The sequence below is a fragment of the Lineus longissimus genome, chromosome 11 (assembly GCF_910592395.1).
Source record: "Lineus longissimus chromosome 11, tnLinLong1.2, whole genome shotgun sequence".
Lineage (NCBI taxonomy): Eukaryota > Metazoa > Nemertea > Pilidiophora > Heteronemertea > Lineidae > Lineus > Lineus longissimus.
This window is the reverse complement of record NC_088318.1, coordinates 16,686,576-16,707,394: the sequence shown is the minus strand read 5'-3', so window position 1 is coordinate 16,707,394 and position 20,819 is coordinate 16,686,576. Positions and strand designations below refer to the sequence as shown.

The 20,819-nt window shown below is 42.7% G+C and overlaps 1 protein-coding gene across 1 annotated transcript in view; it reads left to right on the top strand.

Annotated features, from left to right (window-relative positions):
- Positions 1-90: 90 nt before the first annotated feature.
- Positions 91-20,819, top strand: part of LOC135495313 (uncharacterized) — a 51,718-nt gene continuing 30,989 nt past the window's right edge. Inside the window, exons 1-29 of the mRNA XM_064783777.1 lie at positions 91-164; positions 858-1,060; positions 1,485-1,628; positions 2,117-2,247; positions 3,190-3,999; positions 4,189-4,323; positions 4,584-4,660; positions 4,758-4,969; positions 5,145-5,409; positions 5,837-6,139; positions 6,480-6,918; positions 7,357-7,622; positions 7,961-8,102; positions 8,362-10,977; positions 11,183-11,421; positions 11,660-11,806; positions 11,968-12,093; positions 12,522-12,705; positions 12,964-13,330; positions 14,043-14,201; positions 14,418-14,502; positions 14,718-14,882; positions 14,980-15,160; positions 15,443-15,525; positions 15,776-16,004; positions 16,282-16,450; positions 16,653-16,853; positions 17,047-17,390; positions 17,623-17,702. Of these exons, the coding sequence (XP_064639847.1) occupies positions 903-1,060; positions 1,485-1,628; positions 2,117-2,247; positions 3,190-3,999; positions 4,189-4,323; positions 4,584-4,660; positions 4,758-4,969; positions 5,145-5,409; positions 5,837-6,139; positions 6,480-6,918; positions 7,357-7,622; positions 7,961-8,102; positions 8,362-10,977; positions 11,183-11,421; positions 11,660-11,806; positions 11,968-12,093; positions 12,522-12,705; positions 12,964-13,330; positions 14,043-14,201; positions 14,418-14,502; positions 14,718-14,882; positions 14,980-15,160; positions 15,443-15,525; positions 15,776-16,004; positions 16,282-16,450; positions 16,653-16,853; positions 17,047-17,390; positions 17,623-17,702 (8,457 nt within the window). The 5' untranslated portion in view covers positions 91-164; positions 858-902. The remainder of the gene's footprint in view (positions 165-857; positions 1,061-1,484; positions 1,629-2,116; positions 2,248-3,189; positions 4,000-4,188; positions 4,324-4,583; positions 4,661-4,757; positions 4,970-5,144; positions 5,410-5,836; positions 6,140-6,479; positions 6,919-7,356; positions 7,623-7,960; positions 8,103-8,361; positions 10,978-11,182; positions 11,422-11,659; positions 11,807-11,967; positions 12,094-12,521; positions 12,706-12,963; positions 13,331-14,042; positions 14,202-14,417; positions 14,503-14,717; positions 14,883-14,979; positions 15,161-15,442; positions 15,526-15,775; positions 16,005-16,281; positions 16,451-16,652; positions 16,854-17,046; positions 17,391-17,622; positions 17,703-20,819) is intronic.

Below are 20,819 nucleotides of genomic sequence, written 5' to 3'. Positions count from 1 at the left end.
TCATAGATGGCAGCACATTACTTTTCCTAATTGACCAATCAGAAGATCAGAAAGCGTTCGTTCGAGTAGATCTGATCAACAAGCAAAATGGCGGAAATTTTGATGATCGTTTTCGAACAGTTTTCAAAGTTTTTCCAAAGCTTCCTGTAGTCTTAAAAGCTTTGGTAAGCCCGCTTTAAGGATGATTTGATGGTGGTCTGTTTTAAGCATTTCTCTGGTCAGCTGCATTTTGTTTTATTTTGCGCCAAGACCGAATTTAGGGACAGTTTTGATTGTTTGAAAGTTTGTGTATGAACACCCGTACACCGTACATTTTGTACAAGCCCGTACTGAATATACATAGACCGTATCACGTATGTAAATGTATTGTAGTAAACCACCCACTACAGCACAGTAACAGTACAGTTCATGAATAAAATACAATAATTTCTCTCCAAATCTAAGTAAAATCAACTAACACCTTGGACACCCTAACTTACATTGCTGGCCATCCCTCCTTGTGTTGCACTCTGGCAAAACTTCTTGAAAATCTACAATGTTATGTAGGGTACCTTTGAAACTAGTCTTAGTCTTTGGCTTTAGAAAACCCTGTGGCTGTGGAGAACTCTGAAGATGATAGTAGACTTTGTCTAATGTCTTAGTCATTGACAACTTGGACATTCTTTTCTCCTTGACTTTGATTGTTCTTGTAGAAACCATCCATTAAACAACACAAAGATCAAAAAGGAGTTTATATTGTACTGATAAGAATTTTGATATTATTGATGATTTTAAGTTATTCATTTCATATGTATCCCTAATAACCAAAAAAATCAATAGTTGTAATGATTACAGGTATTTGCTTCTGTTGTCTTCAGATGTATGTGTTGTTTGATAAGATGCCAATTTGCCACAAATAAATCATGTCTCGTGACAATTCTGCCTCGACACCCTGGTGGGAGCAAGATGCCAGTGTGCTCCTCGGTAATGGTCAAAATCGTATTGATGAGAAAACCATCCACCACACTCCTGTCCCGCTGGCTTCCTCAACGGTGCTCAAGAATCCGGATGGGAAGGACAAGTAAGTAATTGAACTACTACAATTAACCGCCAGATTTTTGCACCTTTTGAGTTTTGCAATTTCTGATAAAAGAAAGATATTTTCGTAATTTTTATTTGGGGACTACAACTTTACAAGTTTCTTTTGGTTTTTCAATCAAAAAATAAAGTTTGGCGATTGTTATTTTTAGGAATCAAGGTACATGTAATTCGTAATATCGCTTCAGTATTTGTTCTCATTCTCCTGATTATACACCGCTGGCTTTTCACCTGAAAAATGATTGTGTGGTATCAATTATCACATGGATTAGAGTGATTGATGTAAAAAAACATTATTGATGCAGTCATCCCAATCAGGCTCAGAATCAGATAGTGAAATTTTGAATAATGGAACTCTTATATTATAAAAAAAACCTGAATCCAACATCATTGCTTTCTCCATCCAGACCAGCACCTCCCCGACACTCACTCTTCATGAGCGAAGAAAAAGAAATGACGCCAGGAAGATCAGGCGAGGATATTGTGCGATTCTCGCTCAGTGACCTTGACCTCTTGAAGGATGCGTCCGGTAAAGAAGCGCAGAAGGAAAGGTGAGAGATAAAAATCGAATTTTGTGTCACGTTTACTTCATCAAGAGATGTTTTTAGTTGGTGATTGTCATACTAGAAAAAGATGCCCTTAAAGTACTCTTTTCCTTCTAAAAATCCCTTTTCTTTTCCATAAGGAGCCCTGAAATTCCCTAAAATGTCAATCGACACAAATTTTTTCCATGTACTTAAAAAAACACCCTACTTACTTGTTACGTATCGTATTTTCTGAAAATATTTTTAGTTGATAGGACTAGGAGAGGTTTTTTTATTGCACCCTGTAAAACCGTTAAAAGTATTCATCTATTTGCCCCTGGATTAGCCTTAAATAATTCAGGGTACAGGAAGTCTTGATGTGATTGTGCAAAGCAGTTTGTGTTCTTCCAGTTCCCATATTGTGACTTAGTGTGTCACCTTCAGTGTATTGTTTACTCAGTGCTCACACACACAAACATAACAACAACCTTTATTCCTTTCAATATTTCCTTTAGGGACCTTCTTACATGCACCGACCCATTCATGAATGTTCAACAAGTCGACAATCTGTTGCCTTACCCCGGAGAGAACTCGTCCAACACTCGTACGTCTTCAATGGGGATTATACCATTGGATTCATTTGAAGGTAAGGTTCTCTTTTTTGCATCAAACAATCCATAGGGTATCCGCATCCCAGCTAGGCCTGCTTCAAAATGATGTCAAAGCTCTGACAAAACAATCCAAGCTCTATGCACTCCAAAATTGTCATGTAAAATGTTTGAAAAAAACCTTTACATCTTCCAAATATGCTATAGAAAAGGATTCGGAGTCATTTATAAACATGTCCGCTGCCCATTCGCACAACATTTTCAAAAACTTTACAAAGGTAAGATTGTATTGTACATTGTACCGAAAGTTTGATTGTGACTTAAATTCAAAATATGGTAGCACATGTATGCAAGTGCGAGATGTTTACATACATACGTAAAATTCCAGTTCCATTCAACTTTACTTTGTTATGATGGTCATTGGTAAGGTCATAATTTGTCATGGCTATCTGCATGGGTGATTCACTGTCATGTAGGCCTCTACAGTTGAGTTCCAACTAGCAGCCGGTTTTGTCTTCTGTGCAACCATTTTAAGGCTATGATCATGACTTTTTAGGCCTTTGTGTTCTATTCTTTGATGGGTCATAAAACCAGGCCTCTGTGTAGTGGGGATTTAACCCTTTTGTGAAGCAGTAAATGGGTAAGAGTCAAAACTAAGGTGTTTCATCAATCCGACTGTAATGTGATTACCAAATAATTTTAACAATTAATGCTGAAGTGAAAAACAGTTTACATGATTTGAAACTACAGAATACAAGCAAAATAAGACAACAGTTTTGAGAGATGTAAAAACCTTAAAAAAGGTCACTAATAAGATAGAGTGAAAAGCAGGGTGGAAACCTGATGAAATCTCTGCCGATTCAGTTTATGATTCTGTCAGTATCCAGTGGTGTTTAAGGTAGAAAATGTGATCAACCCTTAAACGAACTATTGATAAATGTAGTGATAAGTATTTATGCATGGAAATAATATCTTTTCAGATTTGTCGTCAAGTTTATTGGATAGAGATTTGAGTAAAAAATCACCAAACTTTGCCAAATGTGAGTCCAACGGCAAAAAAACTAACTCAGGTGCCGGTGCAGTTGGTGGTGGTAAACTATCTGGTATAGGGGGCCCTAAGGGAATATTCTTGAGTTTAAATGACGAGGACGATGATGAAGAGGAGATGAACGCAACCATCCCCGTTGTACAAATCAACGAGGACGATTTGAAAAAACTCGATGACGAATTTGGCGATTTTGATTTTAATAGCACGATGACTGATGACCAACCGGATCAAAGTCGAATGAGTATGGAAAGCCGTGACTGTAATCAAGATCAGTGGCGGGTGGGGCGGGAATCTGTGGATCCTGGTGGTGAGGTTGTCGAAAGATATGGTAGTAGGTTTGGACGGGAAGCGATGGAACCTGCTGGTGAGGATGTCGGAAGACGCAGTCGCCCGGGGATCGATGGAAATACAATGCGCCCAACTGATATTGTTTTGGATAGGCGTGGTGCTCGTAATTTTACAGAAAGGGTCGGGCGAGATTCGTTGGACCCTGATCGGGATAGTTTGGATGGCTTTGGAAAACCTGGTGCCTATGTGGGTCTTGGGCGCGATTCTGACAGCCGTGTAGATGCAGGTTACGCAGGAGATCTCAGTTCAAGGTTTGGTCTGGATTCGACGGACCCAGCTGGTGATATACTTGAGCGGCATGGGATACCAGATCTGAGTAGCAGATTTGACCAGCTGGCTGGACAAGATCGGTTCATGCCGATCGGCAATGCTGGGAATACTGCACGGACTAAGGGTAAGAAATCTTTGTCTTTTGGCTCTGGGTGATAACCATTCTAACTGTTAGTTCTCACAGAGTACATGTTTAGGATATTGCGGCTCTATAATCAGATCATTTGAGATTTTACCAACTTCATGTTTCAACTTGCAGCATCAATTTATACAGATGATAGAACCTTGTCTCAAGACATGTTTTATGTTTCAGGTCCCTCCTTAGACCCTCTTGACCCGTTGTACCTGCGTGCCAGTCCCAAGCCAAGCCTTCATGAGGATGGAGATGGCCAGGAAGACACCACAATGTCAATGTCAAGGCCTAGATTCAGTCAGTCACTCTTTCCAGGTTGGTAGTGGTTGTACCATTTGATTAGGGCCTACCGTACCTCGTTTGTAGGGATCAAAGTGATAATGAACTATTAGTTCCTGGTTGGGAGTCGTTGGTTATTATTGTTGTAGTTGGTGGAAGAAATGTGACAGCCATAAAAAAAAGTCAGACAGATACTTTTGTCCATGACAATAAAAAAGATTGCCATAAGGACCACTTTACACGTCCCTCAGATTCAGATTGACCATCCTGTCTAACATGTTTGATCATGTTTTCAGATGACACTGCTGCAGCACGTACCAATGTCAACGGCAGTGAAATCGACACTGATGATGAAATCGAAGCTGCAAGGAGGGTGAGTATGACAGTTTACAAAAACATTTGACAAACATTAGTATGTTGATAAACTTCATCATTCATCATGAAATCTATTATCGTGAAACACTTTTCAGGATATTGATGGTTTAATGGAGAGACAAGACACACCAGGGGCCAGTGAAGACGACCGAGTCCAACGGCCAGGTTTAGAGGGCGCTAGGAGTTCTGACGAGGGCAACGCGGGAACCCGTGGTGATTTCTCTGTGCGCCAGAATGCGGAGGGAGGAGTGATGGTCTCGTCTGTACCTGGTGATGGAGGGGGCGGAGGAGATGGCACCAGTGCTAGGTGAGCCTTCGTGGTCATTTTGAATCAAGAGATATTTGATAGAATAGATTAGAAGCATTTCAGATTTTGCAGAAGATACTTTAGGCTTTCTAAGTTTGACTGTAGTCTTGTTGACAAACGATGCAGCTAAAACTTTTTACAGTAAATTGAATTTTTTGTTAATTTTCATTACAAGTGATGAAGACACACCCATGCCGACTGGTTCACGCCAAGCTGCCCTCCACAGCCGTCAAATAGGGGGCGGTGTTTTCCGTTCAGCTTTTGTAGAGGATGATCCGGACGCCCAACCTCGGATTCAACCTGTTGGTGAGGATGATGTTCTCATGGAGCGCTCCATGCGCCAGGTACGATTCACCAACACATACGACGAGGAAAGTCGTGACATCCCCGGATCCTCTGAACGGGGGCCTTGGATGGAGAATCAAACTGTTTCAAGTCAGGTATGGTTGAAATTAGATGATTTTAAAGCTGCAGAATGTGCACTGTGCCTTACACATTTAAAGAAACAGTTGTTTGAACTATGCTTTACATATTTAAAGAACCAGTCGAGAACAATCTCTGGTCGATGTGTTGTTGTAACTGTACTACACTGTTTGAACTAGTGTCCTTAATGGAGAGGTTGTCCTAAACAGCTTGAAGTACAACACAGTAGTGTCCTTCAACATCCACAGAGCAATTGATCTAAGCAGACTAATAAGGAAGTGCAATCAAAACACATCAAAATGCAATAAACGCATTCATCAAACTGCACACTAAATGACTGTTGACACAGTCTATAGAAGGCTCAATGTAACTCGTAAGCTCTGTATCAGTATATAATGGACTGATTGGAGACATTATACAATCTAATCACTTCCATATTTACAGAGTTCCGACAGCGGAGAAGCAGCTGATACCCGAATGTCAAACCTCGCATCACGATTCCTGCGCCCAAACAGTATCTCAAGCCTTGCCGCAACAGACACACGGACAAGTTGGGCGATTGGCGATCAGAGTTCTTTCATTTTGGACAACATCATCCCCGGAGCAGGCGATGGTGACATACCCTTAGACAATGAAGCTACACTCACGCCTTACAACCAAATACCTGTAGTCTCCGGAGTGACTAGTATGTACTCGGATCAACCATCAATCAGCTCATATGGTAATAATACTCGCGATTCTTCACAGGTAAGCTGACATTGTAGACTTGTACCTTTGCATTTTATATTCTTTTACCATGTTTTAGAGCTCAGAATATGAATATGGTGTAAATTTACTAATCTAAAGGTTTTGTCATTGGAAAGTCCATATGTTGATTCTCAATTTGGCCACCAGGGGGCCAAAAATAAAAAAGGGAAACAGTGCAATGTATCATTGAAAATTCAGTTATGTTGAAAAATAAAAAATGGTTTATATTGTCGCCAGCCTGCTATCCCTGAGACATTTAGAAGGTATGCACATAGTTCCACCGTCAAGTACAGAATCCAAGTATGTTTGGGAAATACTAATTTTGGATCTCATATTTCAGATGAGGCCAGGTTCTGACATATTTGGCAGCCAGCCTTCACCGGAGCTATTCACTCAGGCAAACCAGGATGTACCCACAGACCCCAATACAACCGATATGATCTTCACAGGGCAGTCGTCTCTCGGTTCATTTGGCCTTGCCCAGAAAAACCAGTCAGGCAAGGAAGACCGGTCATTCCAGCCATCTTTGGGCGGGTTGGATTTTTCGGAGTTCCTGTATAAGCCAAGTCCATCGGGGCAGAGCGATCGAGGAGTCAGTCAACCCAGTGAGAGTCGTGAGTGGGAAGGACTAGACACCACTGCTGAGCCTTCCATGTCTAGAGAAAACCCTATCTACCTCAGTGAAGACGGTGAATGCGTGACTGACCTGGCCTACCGGACGACTTTTACTCATTCTCAAAATATCGAACTGAGTGAAGAGGAAGACTTCATGCCAACAGGTAATTGGGCAAGTAACCTGGCGTGAAGAAAACTCATTATCAATCATCCTATTTCATGGTGAGAGAGTCTGTTGTGCTTGTTTATTTTCATTCCCAATTTGGTCTTCTGAGGACGAAATCACAACCAGAATAACTGAATACATGAACTAATAGTTTTAACACCTTCAGCGCCGAACCACGTAGATCTACGTGGTCCAAATCCCCCTCTGAGCTGGTTATTGGAGTCTCATTGACTTCATGAGAGAACTACGGCATCGCCATCTTCAGGGCGCGGTAGGAACTGAAAAGATCGTTTTGTCTTTTCAGTTCCGCCCTTGCCCTGAAGATGGCAATGTTGTAGTTCTTTCATGAAGTCCATGAGACTCCGATAACCAGCTCAAAGAGAAGTTTCAGTAAAAAGCGCAATATGAAAACTCACTAACTACTCTCTCGTTGCAGCTGAAAGCCATGCTCTGATGGACAAAAATGAACGCCAATTCGAATGTCTAACTCAGGATGAAAGTGCCACTGCCAGGAAGACTAGTTCAGTCTGTTCAAGTGGTTCCGGGTCGTGGAGTTTACGCTCCGAGGGGACGGTGTTGCGGCCATCTTGGATGTCAGCTGAGGAGGCTGAGGATAAATTCCTGAGGATCTCAATTGGAACTTTTATGGGAGGAAGAACAGAGGCACTAGGTTCTTTAGATGGGGAGGAAGGCGCAGTCAGGGTCAGTAAATATCATTTAATCAAGAGAAAAATTCTATTAGGAGACTTTTTGATGTTTTATCACTTCAGTGTGTGAAATGAACAAGGGGTCTATGATTAGGTCCCCCCGCTATGATCATGGTGCACCAGAGTCTTTCAGTTAAGAGTCAGGTAACTAGGGAATGTATAGTTTGAACATCAAAGCCACCGATCGTTTCTAAAGACCTAGTTGGGACAGAGGTCTCTCGGGTCATGCGTTGACCCGAGGCCAAGCCAATTCTGCAAAACTGAAACTTCCAAACCCTTTGGAAATTACTTGTTTTAGAACAACCACGTACTCATCTCTTCTTTAAACTTCAGCCTGATTTTGGTCGTGTGATTGTCACGCCACCAAGTGCAAGAAAGCCATTTGCGCTGATCCAGGCCACGCCCAATCTGAGTGACATCCAGGAGACGACAGACTACGAGGACAGGAGTATAGGACATAGCAGTGAAAACACCCGTAAGTACAATCAAGAATAATTGAAGACGATACTAGTCCATTCGTAAATGTTATGTCTTCATAGTTTTGGGTTCTTGAGGGCAAACAACTGATCAGATTTCTTTGAAGTTTGGTTTTTATTTGTCTTCACCTCAACCCAAACAGGAATCTTTTCCATTTAGCAATCAAATCTTTTAAAACTGGTACAAAGTAGATTGTTCGTCTCTGCTTTACCCTGTCATTGCCATCAGTTAAACTAATACTAACCTTTCTGTTTCAGCCAACACATCTCCTAGTCGTGTTGTCAAACAATTCAACGTGGATTCGCCTGATCCAGTCGACCAGACATGCACCCCAGAGGTGATGAATCAGAAGAGTAGTTACGAAACTGGAACTGGAACTCCAATTGTAACTGGATCAGATTCGGTATTCTATACGCCTGTCCCAGGAGAAAAGTCTGTCAAGAGTGATCTCTCTGGGAGCACTGGGCATAGCGCACAGAGCAGTGACCGCAGTGATAAAGAGGATAGTACGTTTATGGACAAGAGTGGCGCTGTGAACATCAGTGCAATAAACAAACTACTTTCGAATGCATCGATCAATACCAAACCAGAGGACCTCGCTGCTATGATCCTTAAAATGTCTTATGCTCCAAAAGCTAAAATGCAGGCAGGGGAACTAAGTTCTGGGGTAGGCCTTGGTTCTGGACTTGGGAACATTGCAGAGAATCCTGATATTGGTGCAGAACGAAAACTTTCAAAGCCACTTCCAGGTGAAAGAACAAGTAGCAGGTCCTCTACTTCAATAGGAATGTCTGACAAGCCACCGATACCGAGTAAAATTCCTTCCCTGGATAAGACGGTTCGTCCTAGTCGTCAATCTTTCCCGCGATACGGAGAAAACGATGTGCCTGTTCCAAAAGTGAATCCTGATGAGAGTGCTAAGAGATTGAGTAGGTTGAGTAATATTTCTGCTCCTGAAAGGAATCGAGGAAAAGATCTCAGTGAAAATTCTACTGGAAAGAATTCGCCTTCAAATTCACGACCTTCAGTTGGGAAGGATCAAAGTGCTCGAGTTAAAAATTCTAAAGAATCCCCACTGAATTCTGCTCCTGCTCAGGAGGAGTCGAAACTGAAATATCCTGAAACAGGGAGGAGTGGTCCTGAAATGGGAAAGAACAGTCCTAAGAAGATTTCTTCTTCTGCGAGGGGTTTGCCGAAACCGAAGATGGATGCTAAGAAGGCTGGTTCCAGCAAGGGCAGTCCTGTGAAGATGCTGAAGTTGAAACCACCGCCTGCACGTAGACCGCAGGATGAGTTGTCCTCTGATGAGGAGGCAAGTGGCCCACAGCCTCGTCCTCCAAGGAAAGCATCATCCAGAAAGAAAGGACAGAAGGAGGAAGGGAAAAATTCAACGTCTAAATATTCAAGTGGGAGCAATGGCGGTGCTAGTCCTGCGTTTGATGGACGCTCCAAAGTTGAGGGCAAGAATGGTCGTGAGGATGTTCAGCAAGAACTAGCTGTTGATAATCAAACTCATGCTGATGAATTAGATCAGCAGAAAGCTTCGCAGATTCCGAGGCGCATAAGGTCAGAAAGCCCACCAAAAGCTGTGGAGAAGCCAAAGAGTAGTAATCAAACGCGGATACCGCGACCAGTCAGTTCGAGTAGGAGTCGTAGTCGCAGTGCTGATGGTGATGAGAAGAGGTCACCTGGTGGGGCGCTGGGGGAGGGGGCAGATAGGAAGGGTGAGAGGATGAGCAGGCGTGATATGGGTGTGATCAGGATGGAGCCTGTTCAGGAAGCTAGTTCGCCACAGTGGGAGCAAAGAAAACCACGACAAGAAGATGGTGATTTTGATGCAGGTGGTACGATTCCGTCGAGCCCACCTATCGGTTGGAACACGCCCAGACCGAGCTCAGTATTCTCCCGTCCGTCAAGTACACAATCAAATGAGGAGTCGCCACCTATGAAACAAGCATTGAACTACACGAAGAGTTCAAGTGTGGGTGTCGTTTCTCCGAGCATTCAGTCGCCGAATAAGTACAATAATTACACAGGTAGTAGTGAGTTGACTAGTGGTTTTCACAGCCAGGCAACAGATTTTATGCAGACTTATAATCAGACTCATGTGACAAGGAGCTCTGACCCGTCAGCTGCTGGCGCTACCATGAATAAAACTCCCAGCATGCACCGTTTGACGCCGCATTACGACGTGACGCCCAATGACGATGTTACATATCGCCCACGATTGTCAAGTACCCCGATGTACGGCGCTCCGCAGACTTCTCCACCGGTTCAGGATATGCCCTCAAATATCGTTACCACCCCTGGCAACCGTTTGTTGTACGGCTCCGACAGTTTAGAGACCACGCAACATTCACCGAATCCAGCATCCCCTATTGTCTCGTCACCGACTACTATACGGTACGAGACTAGCATACAGGGTGGCGAAGATCTGGTTCAGGGTCGTAGCGTGAGTCATCAAAATGTTTACCACCCCCCTTCCTCGCGGACAAACTTGCAAACAGACATGCAGTACTTTATACCCCACTCTTCCAATGCTCAGCCTTCATATGCTGGTACACTTACCCAGACACGGCCGTTTTCGCAATCAGATTTATACGGTACGGCCACAACGTACGTTCACGGGCCTTCGAATATTTCGACGTTTACGTCCCAGGCTGCTGCAAGGCCTGACAATATCACAACAAATAGTGCTGCATCAAATGGACAATTACAAACACTGCCTCCTAGGCAAGGTTTGGACGTACGGAATGGCCGTGACCAGGAGAGGTTTCTGCGGACTGCTCCCCAGTTTGGGATATCTGATCTGGCAAGCCGGCGTCGTGAAGTAGCAACAACTGGAAACGCAACAATGCCAAGAGACTTCAGAGGTGAGTTTGAGGAACCTTTCACGATGTTTAGATTTTGAACCATATGTGGATTCTGTGTGTCCTTGAGTAAGGTGTTTTACTCATTCTCTGACTCAGTTATGTGCATTTTAAATTTTTTTAGAAATATAATTGAATTACAAGCATAAAAAGGTGATGCGGCGCAGATATTTAGCGATTTTACAGTTTGAAGTTGTGCCTTTTTCAGAAGTGACTCGTGTGCCGAACATCACCGCCCCTGGTGAGGTCAAGTTCCAAGATGTCTGCTGTGTAGGCATGACAACGCGATGCTGCATCCCACTTCAGAACCCTAACGATCGGTGGTTGCATTGTACGCTTCGTATCGTGACGGTGAATATCGATGGCCGAGATCGTGCACCGAACCTGTCGCCGTTTGTTATGAAGCAGCAGGTCATACTCGGGCCGAACTCTGTGGAGGAAATTGAGGTATGCTGGCTTTTACTTCTTCTTCAGTGTTTGTATATTTTAAGATAAAAGTTTTACTGTATGCCTAAATGGTCTAAAATTTGATGGAGAGGTCAGTTGGCATTTGGGCAATGCCATTGTGTAGTCAACTTTAAAATTTTGGATCATGTGCATGTGATCATATCATGTTTACGGTGAAGTTCTTCATTAGTACAAGTAACACAACTGATATATAGATGCTTCTTTTGTACGACTTCAGGTGATCTTTGCGCCCCGGATAGAGGGTGTCTATGTAGCTCATCTCCACCTCGTGATCAGTCCTGTGGCCAACGACTCCCCCCTGCAGCCAGTGAAGGTGCCTGCCATGGTCACGCTGCAGGGGATTGCGGAAATGCCAAACATTCAGGTAAATGCTCTTGGTGTCAAGTTCCACTGAAACCTGCTCTTCAACTACCTACAACTATGGTCAGTTATTTGGATAATGACACGTTCAACCTTGCAAGAGACATCCATGTGTTTCCAGAAAGTGACATGAAGAATAAATCATAGTACTTTGTTTCATTCTAGGTTGTGTGTAATGGAGAGAGCATCTTGGATTTTGGCCAACTCCCATGGGGCTCCCAGACCTCTGTTCCGTTGACCCTAATAAATCGTGGACGGGCAACAGTGCCTGTACGACTTGTCATTACGGGGGTAAGTCTGACTTATATGTGTGTTTCCTGTTGTCAGAAATGCAATGATACAGTCTGTCTTTCTTATCGGGTTTTCCTAGAAACATTATTACAGAACAATCGACTTGCTGATGTCAACCGGAGAAAAAATCACCTTATTCTCGTCATCTGATCAAAATCTAAACCTGTCTAATAACTGTGCCTGTGGGCCGATTGGGCTACAGACTGAAAAAGATGGCTGTACGAAAATATTGTTTGAGATGGTCATTTTAGTTATCTTAAGTCCTGGTCAGACCATATTGCCACTCTGTTCCAACACTGCAACAAAAACTTGTCCTTGTCCTCTTGATTTCGGCTACAATTCCTGAAAATTGCCTCCAGGATAAACTTCACTAAAAAGAAAAACATCCAAGTATCAATCTGCTTTTGATAGTGTCATTATATTTTCAGAACACGACTTCGTGGCGGCATTTCTCATTCGAGCATTTCTCCGATTCAACGAGTGACATCATGCCGTCGTTATCAAAGTCTGTGATCAGTGGTACGGTTCAGGGCCGCGGGGAGAACAGCATCCATGGTGAACCAGTACAGATCATGCTCTACCTTCAAACACCCGATAAACAGTATGACAGAGGTAAGAAATACGCAAGCAGTATTAGCGTAATATAATTATTCCTCTCACTTTTGAGGGCTTAAACCATCATGTTGCACTAAAGAAGAAAGCAGAAGATTAGCATAATTGAAATCTCTGGTCACTGGTGCAGTCTGTGCCGGGCTGTCGGAAGACAACCGCATCCATGGGTCTCTACTCTAGATGAAATGACAAGCATAAGTCCTCTCTGAGTTTGTACCTAGAAGAAATTATTGAATCTCAGCCTTTATTTTATCCCAGGTCATCTTCATCTTCCGCCGGAAAAATTGTCGGCACGCATCGACGTAGAACTGGACATCACATCGACCTCAACAATGCACGCTCCATTATGTATCGTCAACCTCCGTGCATTGGTCGGGTCTGCTAGGCTCCGTGCACCTGCCGCAATGCAGTCAATAACATTAAAAACAACGCTTGGCAAATCGACGACGCACATCCTTCCGCTGCAGAATGCCGGGAATATTCAATTGAAGGTCTCATTCAATGTGACGGATCACGAGGATGTGTTTGCAATTCTGCCATCTCAGTTGGAAATCGAGGAGAGTAGCCAGGCGGATGTGGTCATTAAGTTTCAGCCCAAGGCAGCAAGTCAAAAGCCGTACCGCACGTAAGTTATGGCGCTTTTCAAAACAAATCATTCTCTGTAGCTTTTTAACACCTTCTGCGCGAACCACATAGATCTACGTGGCCCAAAGTCCCCCTCTTTGAGCTGTTTATCGGAGTCTCATGGATTTCATTAAAGATCGCCATCTTCAGGGCACGGTAGGAACTGAAAAGACCTTCAGTTCCTACCGTGCACTGAAGATGGCAATGGCGTAGTTCAGACCTTCACGAAAGAACTACGCCATCGCCATCTTCAGGGCAAGGTAGGAACTGCAAAGAACAAACGGTCTTCTCAGTTCCTACCTTCTCCTGAAGATGGCGATAGCGTAGTTCTTTCATGAAGCCCATGAGACTGATAACTTCTCATGGTCAGAAATCAGACTTGTTGTCTTTGGGTGAGGTGACAGTAGTGATGTCTTCTGGCTTGGCAGGCCTCCCTCCCTCACAGAATTGGTGCCAGTAGTTTGACAGTATGACTTCTACGGATCAGAAATCAGCAGGCTTGTTGTTGTGGATCAGTTGTCAGTGGTGATCCCCTCCTCTTGGTCTCCCTCATAGAAATGGCCCAATAGGTGGGTAGAATAACCTCTACCAATCATTGGGTAAGGCTTGATTCTTGATTCCCAATATGAGTCTGTCCCGAGCTGTAAGCACTGATCCAGTGTATTGAAATGAAAAAAATGTTACATGCATTCAAAAATTTCTTCTCCCCACAGTGTACTGCTGATGAACATCGAACCTAGTGGACCTGCGTACGAGATTGATATCACCGGTGAGGTTGCCAACCGTGAACCGACGCGGCATTCCTCAGATATTGTGTTGCTTAGCAACAAGCACTTCCTGTCGTGGGGCGGAGTCGGGTTAGGAGAAACTGTGTAAGTAAATTTTATTCACTCAAATTTATTTCAATTTATCACTTTAATTATGACATTCACCATCACATTACTTCCATATCTACATTGTGACTGTCGATTTGTTTCAACTCTAAAGCCTACCACTCCACAATTTATTTCTACGAGCATTAGCCATTATGCATGCTGCTTGTAATGTTTTGTTTTTCATTTCGTTTCTGTGCACCGTTACCTTTTTAGGCCTCAAAAACTGGTGCTTCGAAATCCGACGAACAACACTCGTCACTTCAGGATGCAGATAAAGGGCTCTTCTCAAGATTTCAAGGTATTCGTAGAAGATTACACTTTTCCTTTGCGCTGTTTTCTTCTTTTGTAGAGGAACTTCATGACCCACTTGGTCAAAAGTTGTCAGGCTACAATAGGTCCCCGGTCTGAATCTGGAAAAACCTAAATTGTTACTTAACTGGGGATATTGGTTGTTTCATCAAACACCGCAAGGTATGTTAAGACTAAATATCTTAATCCACCCATATTTTCCAGCTACGAAGTCTCACCTACACACAGGAGAAGCTACTTCCCGAGAAGGAGATTGTGATGAAACCGATGGAGGATTACCCTATCCATGTGATATTTGAACCTTCGGCAGTTGCGACGTGCTCAGCTAAACTCAACATCAAAACAGACTCGTCCAACTTCAAATACTCGGTAAGTAGATCATATTGTCATAGTGAAGGCCTCCTGGCCCAGGGTCGTGAAATTATCAGTCAGTGGTTTTCTTTTTGATATGACCTTTCCTTCTCAGATCCCTCTGATGGGCTACGGTGGAAAATGTGCAATAGTCCTCGATGGTGCCAATGACGGCCAGAAGGGACACTACTGGTTGAATACGGGCGAGATCACGGACAGCCATCGCGTCATGGTCCGGGTGACAGTCAGGAACAGAGGGGCTCGGGCAGGATTTGTGAAAGCCTTGCCATTCCATGGTAGGTAGACATAACAATTTCTGATTGGTATTCTCCCTTTGATAAGTAACATAGTGTAGTGGAAACAATGCTCTACCGTGGGGTCGTGCAAGTGATGAGTGGCCAATAATAACTATAATTTCAATACCCTCCTGCATTCTTAAAAATCTAACACCATTTCAGTGCCAGATGTAAATCACTGTCATCGCTTCCAATAATCTCATCTGACGAATTCTCCACCCCGATTTCAATAATTCTCACCACAATCTACCAAGCCTGTTCTCCCCCTCGCAACATTTTCAGATATGAATTGTAAAAAAAAGATGTCACACAGCATAATCACTGTCCAGCCATCAGAATTTGTCCTCGGTGAAAAAGATTCAAAGGTAAGAGTTTCACATATGATGATAAAGGCCAATCATTGAGGTATTTTGTAATTTCCTACTGTAACACGACATCAAAAGTGCACCGGACAATTGACACAACTCAGACAACCCCATGCAATTTGCCCCATCCATTCCTAAGATATAACTATTCATGTGTTTGATAACTGAAGAACCTAACTCTTCATTTCTTGACTTTGATTGAGAATTCTCAATTTCTCAAATTTCGGGAAAATTCCTTCCTTCTTTCCAGGTTGTTGTGATTGTGATTAACCCGAGCAATCGTGAGGCCGTCCTATGCCAGGATCAGCGCAGCATAATAGGAGCGGTGGCGTTCTACTTTGGCGATGAGCTCAGCCGGCAGAAGTATCGGCGGGCAAAACTGAACAAGCAGAAAGTCAATCCGTCTGTGTCGATTGGTGAGAGTCTTCAAGATGTCAACTTTGATGTGTCGTATCAGGGAGATGAATTAATACCCTCGTGTAAGTTGTGTGCCATTGTCGTCCACCATATAACTTTGTATGTGTAGCAACCCCAGTTATGCGTTTATTTGGTCAGACGCTTAAGCAGATTTGTTATTGCGGTGGCTTGCAATTTTTATCTTGTAAGTTATTCTAAAGACCAAACCATTGTTCTTTTTCATGTACCGAAAATAATGCGTCTTTGACTGACGTGCAGTTCCTAGTTTCAATTCTAAGTTCATGTTCTGTTTGTTTTATCGAAACGATTGAAATTCATTTCAAAATTCTTGCCTTTCAGGTCTTGATGTCTCCGATTCGCCGACCGATATGGAGTTGTTCTATGCCAACATGTCGAAGGTGGTGACGGCACTCGTCGGTGATACACCCAAGCCAAAGTCCAGCTCACATTATAACACAAAAACACTTGGTGCTATTGAAAACGGTCTGGCAAGGCCAATTAATGATAAGTAAGTTAGTTCATATTTGCGGATCAATGATCCAAGACTTGTGGTCTTCACAACGCAAGGACTGAGGCTGTCTGATTGGCGATTTTTATTATTTTCATGAATCTAGGTAGCAAACAAGCACCTGCAAAAATTTTGCGGTTCACAGTACAAGTTCTTTGGACTTCTCTTCTTCTTCTTAGATTTTTTTAACTTTCTTTTTCAGTATGATGTGTACGCCACCAGTTAAGGGTACCCCCTCGATGCGGAGGGGAAGCAAGTCTCAGTCACCTGTTCACATGAAGAGTTTGGAGAAGGAAGACTGGACCATTCAACCTGAACAAATTATACTCGGATCGCCGAAGTATAGTTCGGAGAACAACGTCAAACGGTTGCAGATTAACAACTTCACGGATAAACCACAACAGTAAGTTTGCTCAGTTGCGGGTTTGATAAATTACTTGTCAGAAATGTGCCTTCCCTGCCATTGTGTTTTCAAAGTTGTTGTGTCATCTGCTGGCGCTGTGGTAACCATAGTGAACAGTGCCTTGCTGACACTGTCCCAACCCAACGCTGATTAGGTAAGTCTAAAATTTTAAATGATCTTGAATTCATTCCAGGTTTGAATTCACATGGCCTGCACATTGCGTGTCAGTGACGCCAGAGCAAGGTTCCATTCCTGCACGCAGTTCCGCCCTCATCTGCATCTCGGCCAACCCGACGCTGTACAACCGCGGCATCATCTTACCGTGGCGCGGCCAGGTTCACATCTCCTGCGCGGGGACAGACAAGGTGGTCAAAGTACAGATCCGTGACGAACCTACGAAAGATGTGGTCTCGACGACAACGAATCGTCACCAGCCACTTGTGACAGTCGTGGATCGAAATCGACCGGCGAGTTGCAGCGTGTCAGTGATCAGTAAGGAGATTGCATTTCCTGAAACTGTCACTGGAGAAACTGCTGGTGAGTTGATGATAATAAACGTTAAATTTAAAAAGATCTAACTGAAATGTCGCGCTGGCGCTTCTGAAATTTGTTCAGATCCTGCCTAGGGGTGGTTCTTTGCAGAGATAATTTTGATAATAATTCGCATAATATTTTCTTCACAAATGTTCCTGAATCGCTAAAACAAAGAGCCTGGAAATTTGGCATTTTACAGTTGATTGCGCAATCAATTATTTATTTCTTTTTGTAGATCAATGCTTGGAAATGGTTAACAACGATGAACATGACGTGACATGGACGATCACTCAGTTTGCCCCGGCTTATCTCAAGGTAGGACATTTTGAGTCAGTTTACGATAGATGTAGGTGCCTACAATCAGCCAGTATCATTGTCTCTATAATTGTCAAGTTCAGCTCTTTACCTTGCTGCCATCTATGGTGAAACCTCCTCAGCCGTAACCTCTCTGTTAAGGACACCCTCTCTAGTAAGGACACTAGGTTTGGACCCAAATTGGTTGTTTCCATTCAATTTGACCTCTTTAATCAGGACACCTCTCTATTAAGGACAGCATTTGTCAGTTCTGAGGATGTCCTCAATAGAGAGGCTCTGCTGTACAGTCTGTCCAAAAAAATGAGAAGACTGCATTTTTGTTCAACCAATCCTTTGTTTACAGAAACTAAAGCTTGTTTTGTGAGCAGAGACTACTAGTAGTCTAGGGTCGAGGTTGTTTACAAACCATGGTTCCTTGTTTATTTACTTTTTGTCGCTTGTGTGGTACAGCTATGTAAACATTCAATTTAAGGTATTTAGCCCAGGAGGAGCCACTGTAGCCTAACGTCTAGACCAAGTGCAAATAGATAAATGAATATCGATATCTATAGTTAACCCCTCGGGTGTCATCAGCAAGTTTGGCATTCGATGTGATTACTGTAAAATGCTAAATCTTTGTTGGCTTAACTTTTTGCAGATTTCACGATGAATATAGATTTGTGAAAATTAAAATTTCCCAAAAAATAAATTTTAATCAGAAAAACTGACAGAAATTTTGTAATCCGCCAAAATGAAATTTGTGAAAGATTGGTTATAGATTGAAATAACCAGTGTCAATTTCAGGGAAACAAAAGCTCACTAAAGCGTTTTATTTCAAAACAACTTCACATGATTTGAAAGATAGACTGCCTGATTGACTTTGTAGTCCACACCATTCTTCACCCTAACCCTATTACGATTCCAAAGAATTTCTCGTCCCTGGATATCAGGATTTGATATTCGAAGGAGCAGACATTCATTCATCATTTCACCTGGCGTTGGCACATTAAGGCTAATGCTGGTAGCCATAGTTAATGTGTAATTGAAACACTATAATGCTGTCTGGTCAGAGTAAGACTATGAGTGACTTAATTAATGAGTCTCGTCTGGCGGCCTTGATCCTTTGAATTCGATTGAGGGATCGTGTACTTTCAAACAATGCTGACTCAGCGTATATAGATTCTGTGATAAGTTTTATGTCTGCACCTGGGGATGCTCCCGTGGTTGTTAATTTGACCTTAGGGGGAGGGACCTGACATGACCAAGTTTGACACAACAAGGGACCACAGACTCCACAAAGCGTCTAACTGGTAACTGGATCCATAGATTGCACACCACAGCTCCTTTTGGTCTCAATGTCATTGGCAAGACGTCCTAGTGGCTTCAACCTTACTTGTTGCCTCTCAAACGCTAGTTTGATATAACTGTTGATAGGATCTCTTGTTCTGAATCAGGTAATTAAACAGGATAAAACATGTAACTTGCCTGGCAGCGCTGTTATCGCAAGGATATTGTTTCTATGAAAAGTTATCTGGTTGATTAATTACACCAGATATCTAGGATTAAAACGCCTCGCAGAAGACAAGAGTTGTATCTTCTATTCCAGACATGCGAAAAGTGCTGATACGGCAAATATGGATTCGGTGATCGATCTTTTGTCTGTACCTGGGAAACTTGCTCGTGTCATATCGCAGACAATAGATAGATTTTCCATGAAAGTGAGCGTTGTTGCGATAGACACCCCATAGGTCGTTACCACCGCGAGGCAGTTGGTATCAATATAGGGCTACTCGGTTACTACAGAATCAATATAAGATCTCCAGTAGGTTCGGGTTCGTACTTTTAGCCCAAGTTGTGCCTGAAGGTGTGTTGATATTGTTCTGTTCCCGTTCAGAACCAAATTTAATAAAGCCTTTACTCCAAACAAAGTCTAGCAAGAAGCAGAATTGTGCTGACTTGACAAATTCTATATTTGATTGATGTCTGACTGGCTATTGCTATCTGGCTGGCCATTAAACATGTTAAAGGAGACAACATTGATGCCTTGCTGGCCATTAAAGGGGACTACACTGATGTCTGGCTGGCTACGAAAGCCAGGGGGCTACATTGAAGTCTAGCTGGGTTTTCAAGGGGCTACATCGATGTCTGGCTGGCTTTATTATCAAAGGGGACAACATTGATGTCTGGCTAAAAATTTCAACTTTAAATTTTGGCTGCAAAGACAGAATTTAGTCCTTGATAAATGAAAATTGAGGAAGTTTTACAAACTTTTGGCTTTGCAAACATTATATGGCTGACATGACTCAGTTTAGAATTCCTGACTATTCGATATCTGGCTTGCCTCTGGCAAGTTGTCTAGGATAGATTTTCTATGTAATAGAGCAACTTCCTCAATATCGTTTCGACTGTCGCATCAATAAGTGGTCATCTGGGTCACAATCTGATAATTCTGATCAGCTGTTCAGTCATGAATTGATATTTATTATGTCTGCTACCAAAATTTTGTAAGTATAACGTTTTGGTATAGACTACTTGCATAATCTGTCCCAACTCATTTGTTCATGGCTCCATACTGCCTACACTTTTTGAGTTCATGATGCTTCGTAAAGTGTTCAGGTAAAATGAAGTATGCAATTAGATATTTATGGATTATCATGTTCTGCAAGGTCCCGATTCTGTCGCTTTGTGAAGTCAATCAGTGTTTGTTTTTGTTTATTGCCACAAATCATATAATTTGATACCTCCATTAACGGGTAGATTTCTATTGATTTGTTGCAAGCAAAAAACCAGACAGTTTGATTATATAAATCAGAGCTAATACATGTAATATGCGTAGTGGTATTGACACTGCCATACCTTGTGGTGCCTATTAATCTGGGTTATTATATGTTAAAGAGCTGGCGGGACTGCCTTGTTTTCAGCTGTTCGTGTGCAAAAATATCTCCTATTTTGTTTTCTGTAAGTATGATATGTTTGAGTGGCCAATTTGGGTTTAGGTCTGCGGGCGATCTGGTGGTGGTTGTGAGTGGGAAAATCTAGTCGATTGTGAGAACGAGATTGGTTATGTAAGTTTGATTGGCTATGATAATGGTAGTGGCTGAATGACTGCACCTTATCAATGTAGAGGTTTGGAGACTG